At 35.4% G+C, this 20454-nt stretch overlaps 1 protein-coding gene across 1 annotated transcript; it reads left to right on the top strand.

The window, feature by feature from the left end:
• Nucleotides 1-1985: 1985 nt before the first annotated feature.
• Nucleotides 1986-3853, top strand: LOC133875567 (protein Asterix). The gene is made up of 3 exons (XM_062313739.1): nt 1986-2216; nt 2346-2446; nt 3572-3853. Exons 1-3 carry the CDS (start codon nt 2061-2063, stop codon nt 3633-3635), a joined length of 321 nt encoding a protein of 106 aa, XP_062169723.1. The 5' UTR covers nt 1986-2060; the 3' UTR covers nt 3636-3853.
• The last annotated feature ends 16601 nt before the right edge of the window (nt 3854-20454 follow it).

The raw sequence follows: 20454 nt of genomic DNA, 5'->3' as shown, positions 1-20454 counted from the left end.
TAGAGATTAAAATGAGAAATAAATAGTCAAATTGGGCTTACAAGACGTATTCCTCAATTGTTTGATATTGGCTACTTAATTTTATGATTTTATCTAGTGTAAATTTTTTTATCAAAAAAATTTTAATTTTGTCTCTAATTTTTTAAACTATTTAAATATAATTTAAAAAATAAATTTTTTCGATACTCATAATTGTGAATATAATAAAAAATAGTGAAATATAATATAAAAAAATTGCACACCCAAATATACCCTTGCAAACTAAACAACTCTCAACTCACAAACAACTAAACAAATGCTAAACTAAATTAATGAAGTACTTTCCTTCAACTCAAACACTAAAAACTAAATAAATAAGAGTAATGTTTCTTACACAACTCTCACACAACTTTTGCACAACTCTAACTACTTTTTGTTATGATCAACCATTGGATTTGTTTTCCAACATGTGGGTCCTAAATATTCAATGGCTGATTTTAAAAGAAAGTTGTTAGAGTTGTGTAAAAGTTGTACAAAAATTGTGTAAGAAACATTACTCAATAAATAAACAAACTTTCTCCTAAATAAACCACGTAGGAAAGACATACTCAAAGAGTTTCAGTCATATTGTTAAAGAGTTTCTTAGAAACCAATATAAAAAGTAGAGAACGAAGCGCAATTTTCAGAAAATATACTGGTTGCGGAAGATAATCGAGGGATCATAAAACTGAAACTAAGAGAGGCTCTTGGCAGAAACAGAGCGATAGGGTAGGGCAAAAAAACAGAAAATTGTATCGTTTGAGGATATCATATTTTTAATATGCAGCATTTTTCACATCATTTTGATGTAAAAAACAGCTTCATTTCAAAGAAATTTGAGAATCTCAAATTTGTTTGAAATTGTTAGAGATATAATAAAGCCCTATGTCGCTTTAGACGCACAAAAACATAGTGTACTGAAAATTGCACGTACGCTTAAACCCTAACAATTAAAACGCGCATGAGAATTGCTGGCCATGGACTTAAATGCATATACACTTATGTTCCGTTTATTTCGACGTAAAATAATTTTCGTCGTAAAATGGTTTCAGGGAAGTCATTTTTCTGAGCGGAAAATATTTTTCAGTGTTTAGTGTGTACGGAAAATCACAAATATTTTTTATATTTTTATTCAATCATATTAACCTATAAAAACCAATTTTTATTTAAAACATATAAATATTAATGTAAAATAATATAAAAATCACCGGATACGAGATTTCGTCACTAACTAACAGGATTCCGGCCACTTTTACCGGATTCTGGCTACTATAGCCAGAATCTAAGATAAAGGCAGGAATCCGGACAGTCTCATCAAAATCTGGGTTGGCCAGATTCCGACAAAAATATCAGATTCCTGCCAAAATTGCCGGACTCCGACATACTGGCTGAAAACTGCTAGAATTGATGGAATTCGGACAGTAGGCTGGAATCTAGCCGTTCTGGATAGATCCTGGCCAATCGGTAGGGATTCCGTCGTTCAGGGCAGGCTATTCTGGCCAGATCAGGCCAACCGGTCGGAATCCGGCCGTTCTGGCCAGGTGGCCGGAATACGACCAGTTTGGTCGCCGAAATCTGGGTTGATCGGATTCTGGCGACATTGACATGAGGTTGTCGGATTTCGGTACCAGCAAGATTTTGGTGATGGTCGACTGCTTTAATGTGAAGGTCAACTGTGTCGTTTAAAAGGGGTTGAATGCGTCTGGCGTCTTCGGAAAATGATTTACGCTTTTAAAAAACGTAAATCATTTTTCGAAATTTACAAAGTATTTTTGGTTAAATAGAAATCATTTTTCGGTTGACTATTATTTTCGCCCCTATCAAACATTGAAAAATGCCAAAATAATTTTTCAAAAAATTAATTTACGCCAAAACAAAATGAGCGTTAAATCCGAACCAATCGAAACACACAGTTTTACTCAAAAGTACACGTGATGTAATTTTAGTAGGCCAAGTCTCTTGACTGGATCCTTGTCCCCCATTTTTGCGTTCGGTCACGCGGAGAGAGAGAGAGAGAGAGAGAGATCGAATAGAAGAGAGAGATGTCGTCGCACGGGAACGCAGCGTCGGTGAACGATCCACGTCAGCCGTCGGCGGCGAAGCCCTACGTGGCGCCGATGGTGTCCCCGCAAGATCTCCCCGTCGATTACTCCGGTTTCATTGCCGTCATCTTCGGCATCGTCGGTGTCATGTTCCGGGTCCGTCAAAATCAAAGTTCCTTCCTTCAATTTTTCTGATCTATTATATACATGCATACATACGTACGTACAAACATATATTTGTGCCTCCGAAATTTGAGTTTTTGTTGGCAATTTGATGTTGTGCAGTACAAGCTAAGCTCGTGGCTTGCTATTGTATTCTGCGCCCAATCGCTCGCCAACATGCGGAATGTCGAGAATGACCTCAAGCAGATCTCCATGGCCATGATGTATGTATATGTGCTTGTATTTCTTTCGCGTACATTCTGCGTTATCGTACAAATCTATGTGATGCAATTTTTTTTGTATGTTCGTATCGGTGAAAGAAATGTTTAGGGTTTGATCTTCTCCAACATTGTCAAAACTAAGTGTTCAACATGCAGATAGTTTTTTCTTTTTTCGTTTTACTAGAGAATTAATATGTATTTTTCTGGTTCCCCACAATTATATCGCTGAGCGTTCGATTGAACATATTGGAGATACTAGGAAATTTGTAACAAAAATTTGAGTTTTCTAGTTACAATTTCCTTGTGTAGTTAATTTTTAGATTGTGTCAAGGGTAGGTTTATTTACACACAGTTAACTTGGTTATCCGCTTGCTGATTGTAGTTTGCTTGTTCTTCTGGACTTATAGAATTAAGATGCAAAGTTATAGAGATACAGTTCTTTGTTGGAAGATTGAAAAATATGAGTAAAGTAGTTCATCAATGCTTTTATCAAAATTTATGAACAAACAAGTAGATAAAAGGGTGACAGGTCCATACCTTTTAAGAAGCCATATGCAGCTGAAAGAAGGGGACAAATTCATCAACTTTTGGGTACCCGTTCTCGTTGGGATAGGTTTGAAGAACTCATCTTAGTCTTCTATATGAAAGCAGTCATTGTATGCGTATTAAGTTTCATATCTGTTGGATTAAAGGACACTGCAAGTAGAGACTAGTGTCAGATTTGCCTAATGTGTACTTCTCAGTGCAGTTTTAGGGCTTCATTGTGTGCAAAATATTGACATATAATTGGAGAATAACATACTATCGCAGCCAGAAAGCAGAAAAAGCTTAAGTACAGGGGATTCCAATAGTCAGTATATCGACAAAGTGTAGTGTAGCTACACTCCTAATTATTGGTTACCTTCTATTTGGAAAATTTTACATCAGTGTCTAATGATGATCTACAAGTTCATGAGAAGGATACTGGTTTCTTTCCTGGATTACTTTCAACCTTCGTGACTGCTTTTTCTTATCTCTGCTTTAATATGATGGTGTTGTCGATTCACTTAGCTCACGTGTAATGTGTGAGAATTATGACATAGCTGATTTATTGCTATTACTAATTTGATTATACTTTCTGAACACCAGGTTTGCTATTATGGGATTAGTAACAAACTACTTTGGGCCTGCTCGACCAGGTACAAAAAGTTAAGATTTCATGATTCACAGAGTCAAGACAAACCGTGATGACAGTTTGAAGGTTCCTTTCTTTGATGGTGTTTTATCCTTATTCTGGGGGATATTGTTGATGAAATTTGATGTCAAAAATTTGTAGGAAGACTAAAATCTACCTTTGCGTTTTGTTAATGATTTTCGCTTACTTATATAAAAAAAATAATAAAAAAAAAAATATAAAAAAATTCTTTTCCACTTATTACTCCCCCCTCCCCCCTCTCTGCAATGAACCTGTCTTTTGGTATGACTTCATCGTTCGTAATTTGTATGGGAACCTTCTGTGATAGTCTTGCTCAAATTAAAAGGTTGCAACTATAGCTCTACCATGATGGTATTGCCTTTGGATAGGACTCCTCATCTAACATACTAAGATTAGTGGGCAGGTTGTTGCATTACCAACTTCATGTTTCAGATATCAATCATCAGATTCATCACAAGTAGAATAATGAATAGTGGGTCATGCATTTTCTGGTTCTCAATTTCATCCATCTTTTTCTTAGGGTTGATGCACAATCTAGTAACGTGGTATTGTCTTTGCTGTGGCGCTTCAGAGGATTAGATCATGTAAGCTATGAAGTATATTAACAGTCATAAACCTATTAGATATTATTTCACAACCGTCACATATTTTTGAGGTTGTCATGGAGATTCACAGCAATCCGAAAATTGTCAGACTTTTCTGAGCTCGGAGATTAGAATTGAAGCAATACCAATTCATGTGATGTTGGAAAACAGGGCAGGTTGTTTGTCTGCGTTCAATTAAGATAAATCTTAGGGGAAGATTGTTGCTTTGAAGTTTTAAAGGATGGGAAAAGAAAATGGAGAGCTTATGATTCAAATTGGGTTAGGAAAGATTTAATTTGAAAGGGTTTTAAGGGGCTGGAAATAGGAAGCATCTTGCAAGACTTTTCAGTGGCAGCAGCTTGTCGCAGGATTCAGGGAGATCTAGGGTTAGGGTTTTATGGTTGTAAATATAAGTAAAAATTCATGAATTGTGGGTTCTAATAGGGCAAGGAAAGGTTAATGTTTGGAGGTGAAACATAATGTCGGAAAGGGTAAAGTTTAGTAGCCAGAAAGATTGTTGAATGGGCAGCTCAAGAGAAGGTGTTAGCTAACCCTTCTACTGCATGTTTCCTTAGCCATCGTACATGGAATTCAACCTTGGAGGGTATAAGCATGGGAATGCCATTTGCGATACTTCGAAGTTTGGTTTAGGCTTGACACTAGATGAAAATGGGCTCATCACAAGGCATGAAATCAAAACAAAGATAAAAACAATGCTATGTGATAAGGGTGAAAAAAAGAAAAACAAAAGCACTGAAGCTGAAGGAAATCGCTGAAAAGAGTGTCAGCAAAGGTGGATCTTGTTTGAAGAATTTCAAAAGCTTTATTGAACAGATAAAGCATGAAGGGTCTTCTAAAGTTTTAACTGTCGACTGTCGTATTGTTTCTAAGTCTTTCAAAGTCTGTCCTTGATGGCATATTCCACGGGAGTGTGTTCTTAGAAAGTGATGATGCAGAATGAAAGAGAACAGTGTGTGCGCGCGTGTATCTAAGGGTTTCGGGTTTAGATAAATGGCTTGTGAAGTTGGCGTCACTAATTGTCAGCAGCATCTAATGCTACTTACACTAAACTTTAGAGAATATTATAGTTTTTTCTCTTTTTTTTTTTTGGTTTGATTTTGAACAAGCAAGTGCCAAGTAGGCTAAAGGAGGGGATTGCCCGCAATTGCCTACTCGGATTGCAACGTGCCTGATTGCAAGTATGAAAATTCCCTTAAAAAAAATCATTGCTCGGGTATATTTATAGGGCTTTTATTTTCTCAAATTAAAAATCACAAGAATAATGTTAGTTAGAAACCGTATTTTTATCTCGCAACTATCTCATAATGTTGACGTGTGACAATCTCAATAAACCCTTAGATTAGTCTTCTTCTTTTTTTTTTTTTTTTAAAAAAATAATAATAATAATAATCATAATAATAATAAAAATTCAAAGATTAGTTAGAACGGTCATATCAGCATTGTGAGATAGTTGTGGAGTAAAAATATGATTTCTAGCCTCACTCTTCTAGGATGGTAAAAGATCTTAATGACTAAACTAGTTGATAATCACTTACTAATAAAGAAAGTATATCATTGGCAAAAGCTTGTAGAAGATTGTTATGAATGGAATTGGTAATGAAGAGTTAAGCCTACATTATTGAGGGAGTTAATCCTACCTTATTGGCAATTATGATTATTTTGCAAGTTAATAACCATTAAACAGAAATAGTAATGCTATATACATATAGCATTATGATTCCGGCAGTGCAGTGGGGAAGAAACACTGATTTCGGTGTTAAAAACAAAGAATGGTGCTGGCTTCCTGCTCGGTCCGATGATTTAGTGAAAATCAGCATAGGATTATTGAGTAGAAGAGTTAAGAGAGTTGTGATGTTGGATGTTTTATGGTGTATTTTTTTGTCGCTCTGTTTTGTTAGGGAGCAGCGTTATGGAATAGCATTTATTGAATTGATGTGTTTGTGTTGCTCCAGTTTTGTTACTGGAGCGAGGATTTGTACATTTGTGCTGTTTTCTATAAAATGATTTTATTCATCTAAAAGAAAAAAATAAAAATAAATAATTTTTAGCCCTACTCAAACATAAAACATAAAACATCATGATGTATGGTTTCGTGCTTATTGTAGAGGACTTTGGACTTTGCATGCATTGTTGTAAATAATTTTGGATGGTACACAAAATACTTGGTAAAATAAAATTATACCAATATAAAAATTAACAATCAAATAAATAATTGTTAAATAAATAATTGGTTGAAAATATTCTTGTTGATATTAGACCATATTAATCCAAAATAACAAAAAAATAAATACAGTACAAGAGATTAAAATTAAAGCAAGAAAAGATCTCATAATGCTATAGAATCACGGAAGATAGTTGTCCTTAAAGGTTGATCCGTGCCTCCCGAAGTATATAACTCGGCGTGATTGGATCTCTTTACACGTAACCTCCCAGGATTAGATTATAGCATTTATCTTCGTTAAGGACACACTTCTAAGAATAAAGATCAAATAGAACAACTCTTTGATTAAAATGGGTGGGGTACTTTCAAAAATATTTTTCTTTGTAGAAAAATTAATAATATAATATATGACCTCATGCCTTAAAGCAAGCATTTTGCAATAATGTATATAGTGTTCTATCTTCTTTTTGGTAAGCTACATGTATATATATACATTCACGTTGGCAATCAAAGGAAAAAAATATGATTAAAAAAATTTTCATAAATGAAAATTTGACTGCATGTTTAATGTTTGACCGTTTGAAGAACAAAGTTACAAAAGTCATGAAACGTTATGAGTCTTATGACTTGAAGATCAAACAGTTTTTTAAATAAAAAAGGTTAAAAAGAAAACTCTTGAATACTAAAAAAATTAGTAAACCTTGTTAATGACCAACGGTGTATGATCGGATAGAGTAGCTGTGCCTTGAAGCTGTGATGAAGAAGCTTGGGTTTGTGCCACAATGGATCTCCCTAATTATGACACGTGTGACTACGGTGACCTATAGAGTTCTAATTAATGGGCAACCCGATGAGTTGATTATACCCTCTATAGGAATTAGATAGGGGAATCTTCTATCTCCCTATCTTTTTCTTTTTTGTGCAGAGGGGTTGAGTTCTCTTATGAGGACAGCCGAGCAGGAAGGGAAGATCACAGGGATTCCAATTGCACATTGGGGTTTCAAGTTGAGTCACCCGTTCTTTGCAGATGACAATTTACTCTTCTGTAGAGCTAATTTTGTGGAGTGGGGGAATCTCTTGCAACTACTTAGACAATATGAATAAGCGTCGGGACAAAAGCTTAATAATAACAAGACAGTAATTTTTTTTATATCCGTAACACTGGCAGGGAGTTTCGAGAGCTTATATGTTCGAATATTGGTATTACCGCCTCTAAAAATTACGAAACATACCTTGGTCTCCCGACTCTAGTGGGTAGGGCAAAGGTGAGCACTTTCAAAGGAATTCTTAACAGAATTCAAAGAAGGCTAGATGGGTGGAAGGAGAAGTTCCTATCCCAAGCGGGGAGAAAGATTCTACTCTAGGTTGTGGTTTAGGCCATACCGACGTACAACATGAGTGTATTTCAGCTCCCTAAAAATCTGTGCAAAAGCTTAAATTCAATGATGGGGCGCTTTTGGTGGAAACCAGTCAAACAAAAGCAAGGCCTCTTGGATGAGTTGGAACAGATTAGGCTTTCCTAAGTCAAAAGGAGGGATGGGGTTTCGTAATATTGAGGTTTTTAACACGGCTCTTTTGGCTAAGCAGGGTTGGCACATACTTCAGGCTCAAGATTCCTTGGTGAGAAGGATCTTGAAAGAAAAATATTTTCCTCAAGGTTCCTTTTTGCAGGCCCAATTGGGTAGGAACCCTTCTTACACCTGGCTTAGCATTTTTAACGCTAGAAAAGTGCTGGAAAAGGGACTCATGTGGCGGGTGGGCAATGGTGACAACATTCAGATTTGGCAGGACAAATGGATTCCAAAACCTACTACTTATAAGATCCAGTCACCTTGTGGGAGTATGGATCCGTTGGCCAGAGTCAATACTCTTATTGATCTGACAACGGGGTGGTGGAACTATACCTCGATCCAGTCTAGCTTTGCCGAGGTAGAGGCTGATATGATTTGTAGTCTGCCCCTTAGCCCTCTCAAAGCACCGGACAAGATGGTATGGTTGGGCACAAAATCAGGATTGTTCACTGTTCGAAGCGCTTACCACATGGAGATGCAAAGAAGTCGAACTGAAAGGGGAGAAAACTCTCGGGCCAGGGAACAAGAAAGAATGTGGAAGCTGATCTGGGAGTTGCAAGCCCCGCCAATGTTAAAGCACTTCACGTGGAAATTATGTCATGGAATTCTGGCTACAAAATCCTTCGTCCATAGTAAAGGCATTCTCACTGACCCCTCCTGTCCACTCTGCAATTATGCATCCGAGTCAATTTTCCATGTCGTGTGGAGCTGTCCAGCGACTATGGCAGTATGGCAAGAGGCTAGTAGGAAGCTCCATAAAATGATGCTTGAGGATACATAGTGACTGGGCGGGTTTTCTGGAGCAGCTTATTGAAAAGTTGGAAGGTGAAGAGCTGGTTGAAGCCCTCTTGGTGGTCGGATCTATATGGCTTAGACGGAATGCAGTGATTTTTAATAACACTTTCACTCCCCCAGTAACAGTGGCCATGCAAGCCAAGAGTGTTTTGATAGACTTCCTTCAAGTACAAAATGGTGGGGGGTGGAGCAGATTGCTCAACCCGTTCTTTTGCCTCCTCAATGGCAGAAGCCCCCCACGGGAATCCTAAAACTCAATTGGGACGTGGCTATTGATCGGGCTCAAGGCATCACTGGAGTGGGATTAGTTGTGAGAGATTCAAATGGGCAGGTGGTGGTAGCATCTACAAGGCATTTTCCATTTCTTGTGGAGCCGTCGCTAGGAGAAGCCTTAGTTGCTTGGTGTGGAGTTAGTCTTAGTAGTGAATGGGGGTTTCAAAATATGATTTGTGGGGGAGACTCTGGAGGTAGTTTCAGCACTGACAAAGACTGGGCCAAATTGGAGTTGTAAGGGAACTCTAATTGATGATACAAAAGTTTTATTAATTCCAGAGGTTCAGTACTATAGAGGCACGTTAGACATGTCAAGCGAATGGCCAACACAGGAGCGCATTTGTTAGCAAAATTTGCTTTGTCTTGTAATGATTCACTGGTCTGGTGGGAGATGTGCCCTCCCCCGATCCAGTCCGTTATTGTAGCAGAGCAAGTTTAGCTTTTTTCTATCAACGAGATCCTATTTTGATATAAAAAAAAATTAAAAAAAAAAAAAAAAAAAACTAGTAACCATATTATTAAACATTAACATATTTTAAAGACCTTTAAAAAGAAATATTGTTTGTAACAAATACAACATGCATCATATATCTATCATCTACTGAGCCTCGTATGTTCGTGCATGTTATGCGTCACAGCGAGGAGTGTTTGAAAATGACAATAAAGCTCTGCAACATATTCCAATCTCCATAGAACAAAGTCATCATGCATCTTATTCTGTTTTCATCTCTTTCTCTCCTAACCCAAATCAACTACTTGCTTAAAATAACCAAAAATAAAAGGAAAAAAAAAAGGAAAAAAAAAAAGAAAAAGAAAAAAAGAAAAGAAAAGAAAAGTCTACGTACCCTCAAACCACTACTCAATTGGCAATGTTCCTCCTAAACATTGAGACAATGTCACCCTCAAACTACCAAAACATTGTCAATGTCTCCCCTAAGGCCAGCAAAAGACAAAAATGACCTTATAATTTTTTCAATAAAACAAAAGTATCCCTATAAATTCAAAAAAGAATTTTCTTTTTAAACACGGTTTTTTTTTTTAAAAAAAAAAATGAAAATTCTAATATAAACAAAAACTTTTAATTTTTAAATATGGCCACCCCTTGTTTTTATGTATTTTTTTTTAATTTTATTTTATTAAGGGTATTTTCGTCATTGAGGGCACTGACAATTTTTAGTAGTTTTTTTTTTTTTTTTTTTTTTTTGGGGGGGGGGGGGGGGGAGACATTGTTCAAATTGAAAGTTTGGAAGGACATTATCAATTGTGTTTCAGTTTGAGGGGGTTATGTAGACTTTACCTAAAGAAAAATCATTGTCATTTTTGTAAAACTGGAGATCATTTTGGTTTTCACTTTTTTTGCCAACTTCGACAAGGAATATCATCCTCTCTATTTCAAGTGAAACGGAAGGAAACTATTTTGTGGTCCAAATTTTATTTTGTTAAATCTACAAGGTACATAGTGCCATGTCATTTAAAAATTTTAAATGATGTGGCAGCATATACACCATTAAATTTGTGAAATTTAATATGTACCATAAAATAGGTTTTTTTTCATTTCAGTGATCCGAATAACCGATACCATTTGGTACTGTATTTTTGCACTTATGGTATATTTGGTGTGCGGAATGACTATTCTATTAGAAAAAAATGAATAGCTTTTATAAGGAATTGAAGAATGTGAAATATGATAGCTATGGTATTAGAGTATATGATAAGGATAGAATTCTTATCATATACTCTAACACTTGAAATAGATATTCTCTCATGGGTCATGAAAATGGTTATTCCATTCAACTTTCTTACATTCCCAACAAAATTTATTCATCTTTCTAATGGAATAGCCATTACGCGTATCAAACCCTTGGTCCTAAATAGCAAATATTACACTACCTCATCATAAATTTGAATTAACCTTTTGTATAGTCTTAATGATGGAAAATAGAGTATCTTGATGAATAAACAGAGTTTGCAAAAGAAAAAGGAGAGATATATGAGAGAATGAATTGATTCTCATTAAGTGAATGATAATACAATATTTGTACTTATACAAGAACTACTTAACATATTACATAACTAACTATCCAGCTAGTCTAGCTAATCACCACATTGAAACGTGATATAAAGCTTTGCTAGCTCATGTAAATAACTAGATGAATGATCAAGACATTGATCAGTTGTGATATAAAGCTTAATGACCAAACATCGATTAATTGGCACCTCCCTTTTAAGGAAATGTAGAAACACTACTAATTACTTGTCCTATATTAATTAAAAACTAGATCATTTATAATTCCATAGCCTCATCTCCGGTCCCACTATTTCTTTCTTAAAGCCTGTATATGGTTTAGAAGGTGATTAGCCCCATTTTCTTGAGCCAAAATGACTAGTTGCTTGGGCCATGATTATGGCTTTGGCCTTTGCTGCTAACGTTGCTCATGGGTGGGAGTATACTCATGTAACATTTTATGGTGATATGAGCGGTGCTAAAACCATGACTAAGTACTATTTTTCTCTTTCAACCCAAGCAACTAGAAGTCTTTTCATTTCCCAATATATCATTAGATTGAGATCCACAACAATTACTTGCCCATATTGCTATGATTAATTCAGACAAATAATGTGAGATATCCCATATAAGACCAACTTGTCCAGGTAGGTGGCCGTGCATTTCAAAATTTATTTGGACATGTAGGCTTCAGATAAGGAGGTCTTTCAGACTCTTACATTACCTGCTCAAATTACTAATAATTCGAACAGGAAGTTGTTGTGGCTCATTATCCGTATGTCACACCACCATCACAAAGGGGATTTTATGAAGTTAAATTCTATTGCTTCACACATGTGCACAAATAGACACAAAAACATTGTTTTTGTAGTAGATAGAAGATCAAGAAAATTGACATGTTTTTGTGTTGTAGTGGGAGCTTGTGGTTACAGAAACATATTGGAACAAGGATATGGTCTTGAGACAGCAGCATTAAGTATTGCTCTTTTCGACAATGGGGCTACCTTCGGAACTTGTTATGAATTGAGGTGCTCAGACTCAACATGGTGCAGAAAAGGGATAGGTTCAATTCAGATAACTGCAACCAACTTTTTTCCTCTAACTATACCAAAACAGAATGAATTTGGTGCAACCTGATACGTGCTTACGTAATGTACATAGGATGAGAACTTAACAAGAATGATAGATATGGTAGGATTTTTGAGGAATCCTAGACCTCTTATGAGTAATTAGAGATGTTCTGAACTCACAAACACAATGTTTGTTAATTTACTTGATTGATTTCTTTTATTCAATAACAAAACAGTATTTAAAAGAATGGAATACAATAAAAAAATGGAGTCCCACATGAAATAGAACTTCCATTTGACTTATAATTCAACAACCTAACCTGCTGACAACAGATTTTTAAAAAAGATAAAAGAGATAAACCTAATCATATCCAAATATCAACATAAAAAGATAAACATGAGACATACTTTTACCCAAACAACAATAGTAAACTAATAAAACAACTAATGAATTGAACATCTAGTAAAGCTATAAAACACTATTGAACTAAATAATCTAATAGATAATATTTCCTAACAGACTCACTACCTAACAATGACTATACACATACCACAACCTGCAGCAAAAGCACTTCGATCTGTTAATGCAGATGTTTCTAAAGATTGTAGAATATAAAGATGGAATTGTTTCGGTTTGGTATTGACGAGTGATGTGTTTCAGGCCAAGTGAGATTAAGTTTAAGGGAAATCCATTTTGGTTGCTTGTGCTGGTCTATAATGTTGGTGGTGTTGGCCAAGTTGCTAGTGTGAAAATCAAGGGCTCCCATACTGATTCGATACAAATGACACGTAATTGGGGTCAAAATTGGAATACATTTGAACGGTTGGGAGGGCAAAAGTTGTCTTTCCAAGTGACTACTACTGAGTAACTGATGGTAGGATGGTGCAATCCGACAACATTGCACTGCCAAATTGGCAATTCAATCAGGTTTACGAGGGTAATAATTTCTACAGATGAAAATTATTTATTTTTGTTGTAAACTGATTATCTACTTGTTGATGGTGATTTATGGGATGTGGGATATGGAATCGGTATGTAAAGAAAGTTGAAAGTTTGAAGAAGGAGAAAAAGAAGGAAGAAAAGAAAAGAGAGGGGGAGTAGAGACACAGAGAGAGGGTAACAGTTGAAGGAGAAGCTTCCATGTCCAAGGTGAAAATTCTCTTCTTTAATTTACTTGATGATTTTCTTTAATTAGGATTTTGTTAGGTGTTGGAGATATTAGTTGCATATGTTTTGCATGTTCTCTTTTGGGAATTTTAGTAGGGAAAATAGTTGATTGTGGCTGTTTCATTCTTTAAGAGATTTGGAGTTATTAATTAGGGCGTGACAACGAAGGAAGAAGAGAGAAAGAAAGAAAGGAAAGGAGAAGGGAAGAAAAAAAAATGAGAGAGGGAAGAGAGGGGAGTCTGGGAGACACGATTTGGAGTTACTAATAGTTGATTGTGGCTGTTTCATTCTTTAACTTACATTTTGCTAGTCCCTTAGCAAAACAAAATGAAAAACAAAATCAAAGCATGAAACATAAGTCCTCTTTCGTGGGAGACACGATTGCATTTAGCGTATGCAACAAGCTTTTTAAACCCCTAGGACTCCCTAGTGGACGAATGAAGTCTCGTGAGGGTTTGCCAGAAATGATACCCACAAACATTGAAACACTACGTTGTCAATAAGAAAGAATTTTTACGCAAACCATGGTTCATACGTCATTAGTAAGCTTAAAAAGACAAACCCCATCATCAACATCAATAGAGGATCCAACATCAAATCACTCATAAATGGACAATTAAGACATCACATTTTCTCAAAAGTGTAGATTGAAATTAACATGCAATCATGATGTTCCATTTTAATCTCAAGATAAGTACCTCAAAAATTATTGGACTCCCTATCAAATGAAACAACCAAGGCAAGATATGCAAATTATTTTATTTTATATATATATATATATTTTGTGTAAGCTGTGCAATGCTCGGCTTCCTTAAGCTTTCTAGTTGACCCATGTGACGAGTGTTGGGCCAGTGGCTCCCAAACTAGATGGTCTTAAGGCACTAGATGTAGAAACATCCCTAAGGGCTTAATTACTCAAGTCAAAAAAGCTACGAAGCCAAACTAGCTATACAATTAACCAAATTGAAATTCTCACATTTTGACGCGAACACTCAATACTTAGTGAGGCAAGAGACCCGGTTACTCAGTGAAAAACTCAAAATGATCTTATTTTTTTTTTTCTTATTTTATATATATATCTCTTGTAAGCCAAGGTTATTTATCAGTAGGTTATCCAACAACTTTCAAAATACACAATTAAGCACAAATTCATAGCCCACAGATTACATGCTAATGTGCTCATGATAATTCAACTCAAAATAAGTGAAGTCTCTCTAGCCCAAAAATAAGTCAAAAGACTCAGATTCTTAATGACATGATGTGTTTAAAACTTTAAGCAAGCCAATGAAATGCAAACCACAGCTATGGCTTAACTCAAACTTGACAACACTTTTTTTTTTTTTAGAACAAAAAGACAACTAAAAATAACTAAACAAACAGAAAAAATAAATACACAAACAAACAGACAAGTGTTTTTCCATACCCCCAAACTTGAATTATACATTGTCCTCAATGTGTAGTGTAGAAATACATTACCAGAAGTAAGGAAAAATCAAGGTGTAAAAAAGGTCAAGGCGTCCCCCAAACTTAAATACCAAAACACCTGTCAATAAAAACTAACAGCAATATTTTCTCATAGAAACAAACACCAAAATATTAGTTGCTGTCAGAAACAAAAATAAAATGACAAAAAGTAAAATGAAAAAGTAAACTTCTCTTCTTTTTTATTAATGAACATAAACATTGAGAAACAATCTTAAAAAAAAACTACAATTCTCGTGTCCCACCACTGGCCACCAAGCGTGCCATTTTTTTTTTTTTTTTTTAATTTTTTTTAGGAAAATAAAAGAGACAATCTTAACAAAAACATAAAAGAACATAAACGAGAAAGGATGCCTTTCCGTTAGATTTTTTTTTTTTTTTTTTTTTTTTTTTTTGTGTGTGTGTGTTTGAACATAAAAAACTAAAACAAATAAACAAAAGAAAAAAAAAAATGAAACGAAGCTGCTAGAAATTGAGTTGAAAATAGAAAGAAGAAAACAATGAGACAAATCTGGACATCAAGCATCAGACTTTGGTTCCTTCTAGCGCCAGAATTTTTTTTTTTTTTTTTTTTTTTTTTTTTTTTTTTTTTTTTTTTTTTTTTTTGTAGAACACAAAAGGCAAAAACAAAAATCTACCTAAACTAGTAGAAAAATAAAATCAATTCAAACAAAAATCAATTTTCACAAGCAAAACAATTCCCCGGCAACGGCGCCAAAAACTTGTTGTGCAAATTATAATACTCGCAAGTGCACGAATCATTTGCAATATAGCGTTATGCAAGTGCGAGGTCGATCCCACGAGGAATTGTGTTGTGAAAATTAATCCTTATTCAAACTAATCATATTTTAACCTAGTTCCAAATATAGGGGTTTTTGATGAAAGAAAACATAAACAAAATTAATGAAAATAAAGGGGTCTAGGGTTTTAGAATCCACGCCCTCCAAATCATAGCAAAATATTCTCATGTTTATCAATACTTATCCGAAGTTGTCACTATAAAAATCTTATGTATGATCTACGATGCTTCAAAAATTGTTTAAATCATTCAATGAATCCATTCTTTGTACAAATCACAAAAGATATCCAGTTTAAACCAAATCATCAAATGTATCCGTAAAGCGAAACACAATAAATATCCAACATTTATATATATAAACCAAACAATCAATTAAATGAGATTATTTCAAATCATCACTTGTATCCGGAAATCACAAGAGATATCCAAAAAACATCTCAAAAATTGATAAGAAGTAAAACATTGAAAATATTAACCCCAATAAAGTCGGATAGTATAAACTCTCATGAAAACATTTTCGCTCTTCAATGGTGAGGTTTCATCCTCAACCTTAGTAGAAGGTTTAACTACACATAATAAAATAAATAAAACCTAAGACATTAAATTAAAAACATAAAAATCAAACATTTATAAAAGACATATGGTGCTGAAAATCTATCCCAAGAAGGAGAGAAGCAGAGGCATAGCCTCTGCTCTCTCACTTCTCTTTCTTTTCTCTATGCCTCTTCTCTTCTTTTCGTTTTTTCTCTCCTCTGTTCTTCCATGGCATGGTGCTGCCTTTTTTAAAGAAATAGCATGCTGCAGGTTGCTGTCTTGGTGGAGTGTGCTGCCTTTACGTGATGCCCATGCTGTCCAAGCTGGAATGTGGTGTCCAAGGTACTGTCTGGAGGAGCTGCTGGGCATGCTGTCCAGGTGCAGAAGGTGCTGCAGGTTACTGTCCAGCAGCTGCTGTCCCTTGCAGGTGTTGCCAGGCGTGCTGTCCAAGTGCAGAAGGTGTTGCAGGTCATGCAGGTTGCTGTCCAGCAGCTGCTGTCCATGCTGTCAAGTGCTGCAGAGTGTTGTTGCTGTCCAAGTGCTGTCCAGCAGGTTGGGATTCGGTGCTAGGGGAGTGCTGTTGGACGTGATTTGCTGCTGGAGAGGAGTGTGGAGCTGCTGTCCACGTGCTGCCCTTGGAAAGAATTGTGCAACAATTGGGACTCTTTTCTCTCTATTACCTAAAAAATGCTAAAGTACCAAAACTAACAAAAGCATTAGAAAATAACAAAGCTAAAGGTTTAACTAATGAAATTAAGGGGTCCAAATATACAATATTTGTGACACATCAATTAGTTGCATATGTTTTGCATGTTCTCTTTTGGGAATTTTGGTAGGGAAAATAGTTGATTGTGGCTGTTTCATTCTTTAAGAGATTTGGAGTTATTAATTAGGGCGTGACAGCGAAGGAAGAAGAGAGAAAGAAAGAAAGGAAAAGAGAATGGAAGAGAGGGGAGTCTGGTGCGTGGGAGAGAGAGAGAGAGAGAGAGAGAGAGAGAGAAGAGAGAAAAAGAAGAGAAAGAAGAAAAGAAAGAAAAATTAGAGAAAGAAGAAAAGAAAGGGAAAAAGAAAAGAAAAGAAAGAAAGTCATGTACGAATGTGAATAAAAAAGGAAAACAAGGAAAATGTGAGAAAAAGACAAAATTTGGGAAATGTAAGAGATAAAAGATAAAAGTGAAAAAATTGGCTTTTATGAATTTATAACTTAAATAATATGATTTTTGATTTTAGGTATTGATAATTAATTATTTTATTTTTAGGAACAAGTGGCATAAGATAAAGTGTAGTAAATTCCCGTGATAGTGGTACAGAAATTTAAGGTAAGTAGAACTGATTAATCAATGATTTTATGAAAATAATAAGCCCAAAAGTAAATATCTTCAAAATAAAATGTATTTGGGTGTATATACATGTGCATATGTCTTATTGTTATTGATTTTCAAAGTAAATGAGAAATTTTGAATAAATCATGCACATAGTGAGTCGAGCTATATTTTGATATTGATGATGCATAATATTATATTTGATATAGTAGTGGCATTGTGGAATTTTATAAATGTGAATTGCATTGATTGATCTGGAAAGGCATTGGGTTATTAATGTGTCAAATGAGAATTTTATGATGAAATATGTGATTTTGTTTTTCAGAAAATGGAAATTTGCACTTTATGTATAATTGTTTGAATGATTTAGTTATCTGTCAAGACTTTGATTATGATTTGAAAACCCCCTATGACATAGTGAGATTTATAAGCTCGGTATTGAAGCTAGTCCTTGTATGAAGATGTCGAGTGTTTGGATCCTAAATTTTGGGATTGTACAACTATGCGTGGTTTGGAGAGAGAGGCAATATAGTAATAGGTCATGGGTGAATTCCTCATAAATTATATGGGCAGTCCCATGGATAGAGATTCCAAGGAGGGTTGCTTCTTCTTGCCCGAGAAGAAGTTTCAGTCCCAGTATAGGGACCATACAACCCAATCAGACGGGGCGAAAACGTTTGACAACGAGTGTATGACATTTGGGAGATGGTTTTAATAGATTTGAATTATTTGCATTATTTTATTGCTCACTGTAAGAATGGCTACTCGTGTGCACAAATTATTCTCATAGTTATTGAATGCTACAAATGTAATATTTCATATCTTGTTTTGAAAATATTGGAAATTGTTTTATTAAATTATGTGCATAATTCCAACTGGTAAACGGCTCGACATCACTCCCTTGATTAATTAGTTCTACTTACTGAGGTTTCTCATTATTTCTAAATATTTTGAAGTGGCTTATGGAACTTATGTGTGATAATAAAGACGTTTAAACTTTATTTGGGAGTATTAAGATTAAACGATCTTTGGATAATATTTGATTGATGCTTGAAGATTTTAGATGCCTTGGAACCTGTGAAAATTATTGTGATTGATCCATTTGGGGATATTAGAAATAGAAAGTATGCTTCTATGCAGATTATTGGATTGGGATGTTACAAGTTTGGTGTCAGAGCTCATGTTAAGATTCTATAGATTTTTGTATATAGGAAATGATATTGATTTTGACCAGGGTAGTAAGTTTTCAATTTAAGTTCGGATTTGGATAGATTCTTGTTATAGTGGTACGGTTACTTGATAAGATCACTATATTATTATTTGTGCTTTTGATTTTATATTTATGTGGGGGAAATTTGAAGTTATGTGGATAATGGTGATTATAGGCACAATATGCCACCTCGGGTCAGGCCACTAGTTGAAAATCGTGGTCGTGGTAGAGATAGTCCACCTATTAGTAAGAGCAGAAGCTGAACTAGATATTCATGACAATTCTGTTGGTTCGGAAACTTCAGAGAGAAGAATGGAGCCTGAGACTGCTTTTCCAATTGATGAGGTTGAAAATAGAATTATGGAGAGGCTCGCCAATGCTACCTATGGAAGTGTCAAGGAAAATGAACCCCAAATTGGGTGCAGTTTCGAAACGTTTTGCAAGCAAAATCCCATAGTTTTTTATGGAAAGAGTGGTCCAATGGAAGCTGAAAATTGGTTGATGCAAATGGAAGATTTACATGAAGTTCTTGAGAGCACAGATGACCAAAAGGTAAAATATACTGCCTTTTAAGTTCTTTGGAGATTTGGGGGATAGCCACGAAAGCTATGTTGCATAAAGATTTGGGGGAAGAAAATCCGATAACGTGGGACACCTTCAAATTTTTTTCTTAAGCACTATTTCCCGTAGATTATCCAGAAAAATAAAGCCCGAGAATTTGCAGATATAGTGCATGGGAGTATGACTGTGTAGCAACATCAAGTGAAATTTATTGCATTATCCCGCTTTGCAGCATACCTAATTCCAAACGAGATTATGAAAGCTTAGAAGTTTGAAGAGGGATTAAATCCCGTCATCCTTGATGGTGTTTTAGGGTTGGAAGTTAAAGACTTTGTGGAGTTGGTTGGTAAAGCTATGAAAATTGAAGCAAATCTAAAACGGCAAGCTGTTCTTAAGGAACACAATAAAAGGCCTTTACCGTCAAGGTTTCAATTAGGGAAAGGTCAAGGTTCTTGGAATAAAAGGGAATCTTCTAGTAGGATGGGACAAGGTAACAGAAATCCTATGAGTTCACAAAATTCACAAAGGGGGGCTTCTAGAGTATGCTCAAAGTGTGGAAGATTTCATACAGACAATTGTTTCAATGGTAACATGACATGTTTTCATTGTAGAAAGATGGGTCATATTTTTCACGGGACTGTCACCTCAGACAAGGAGGTTCTTCATCTCAGAATGTGGGGACTGGTCAGAAGGGCACTACTCAGGGAAGGGTATATGCACTTACTCCTTAGGATGCCCAGGCATCAAACACGGTTGTTACAAGTACTTTTCCACTTTTTATTGCACATGCTAATATACTTTTTGATTTTGGATCTACTCACTCTTTCATCTCATACAATTATGCTAGTCTGTGTAATACAAAGGTTGAACCATTAGATTTTGAATTCTTGGTGTTTACTCCTTCGGGTGCTTCTATGAGTGCTAGTTTAGTGATTAAATCAAGTGCTATAAATATTTATGGTAGAGGGTTACCTGAGAATTTGATTTTATTGGATTTGTTTGGTTTTGATGTAATTCTGGGAATGAATTGGTTGGCAGTCTATCATGCTAATGTTGATTGTTTGAATAAGGAAGTTGTGTTCAAACCTTCAGGTGAACCGGAGTTTAAGTTTGGGTTCTCAAATATGTTCTTTTATTGAAATTATCTCTATTCTTAAGGCTAACTGTTTACTAAGAAAAGGACACCTTATAGGATGGCTCCAGCTGAGTTGAAGGAACTTAAGAAATAGTTACAAGAATTGTTGGATAAGGGGCTTATCA

Source organism: Alnus glutinosa, chromosome 8, assembly GCF_958979055.1.
Source record: "Alnus glutinosa chromosome 8, dhAlnGlut1.1, whole genome shotgun sequence".
Lineage (NCBI taxonomy): Eukaryota > Viridiplantae > Streptophyta > Magnoliopsida > Fagales > Betulaceae > Alnus > Alnus glutinosa.
Note: the sequence above shows the minus strand (reverse complement) of the source record. Positions and strands in the feature narration are given on the sequence as shown.

Coding starts and splice junctions, on each gene's coding strand:
- LOC133875567 (XM_062313739.1), top strand. CDS start 2,061: ATGTCGTCGCACGGGAACGCAGCGTCGGTGAACGATCCACGTCAGCCG. Junction 2,217..2,345: donor TCGTCGGTGTCATGTTCCGG/GTCCGTCAAAAT, acceptor GATGTTGTGCAG/TACAAGCTAAGCTCGTGGCT. Junction 2,447..3,571: donor CAGATCTCCATGGCCATGAT/GTATGTATATGT, acceptor TCTGAACACCAG/GTTTGCTATTATGGGATTAG.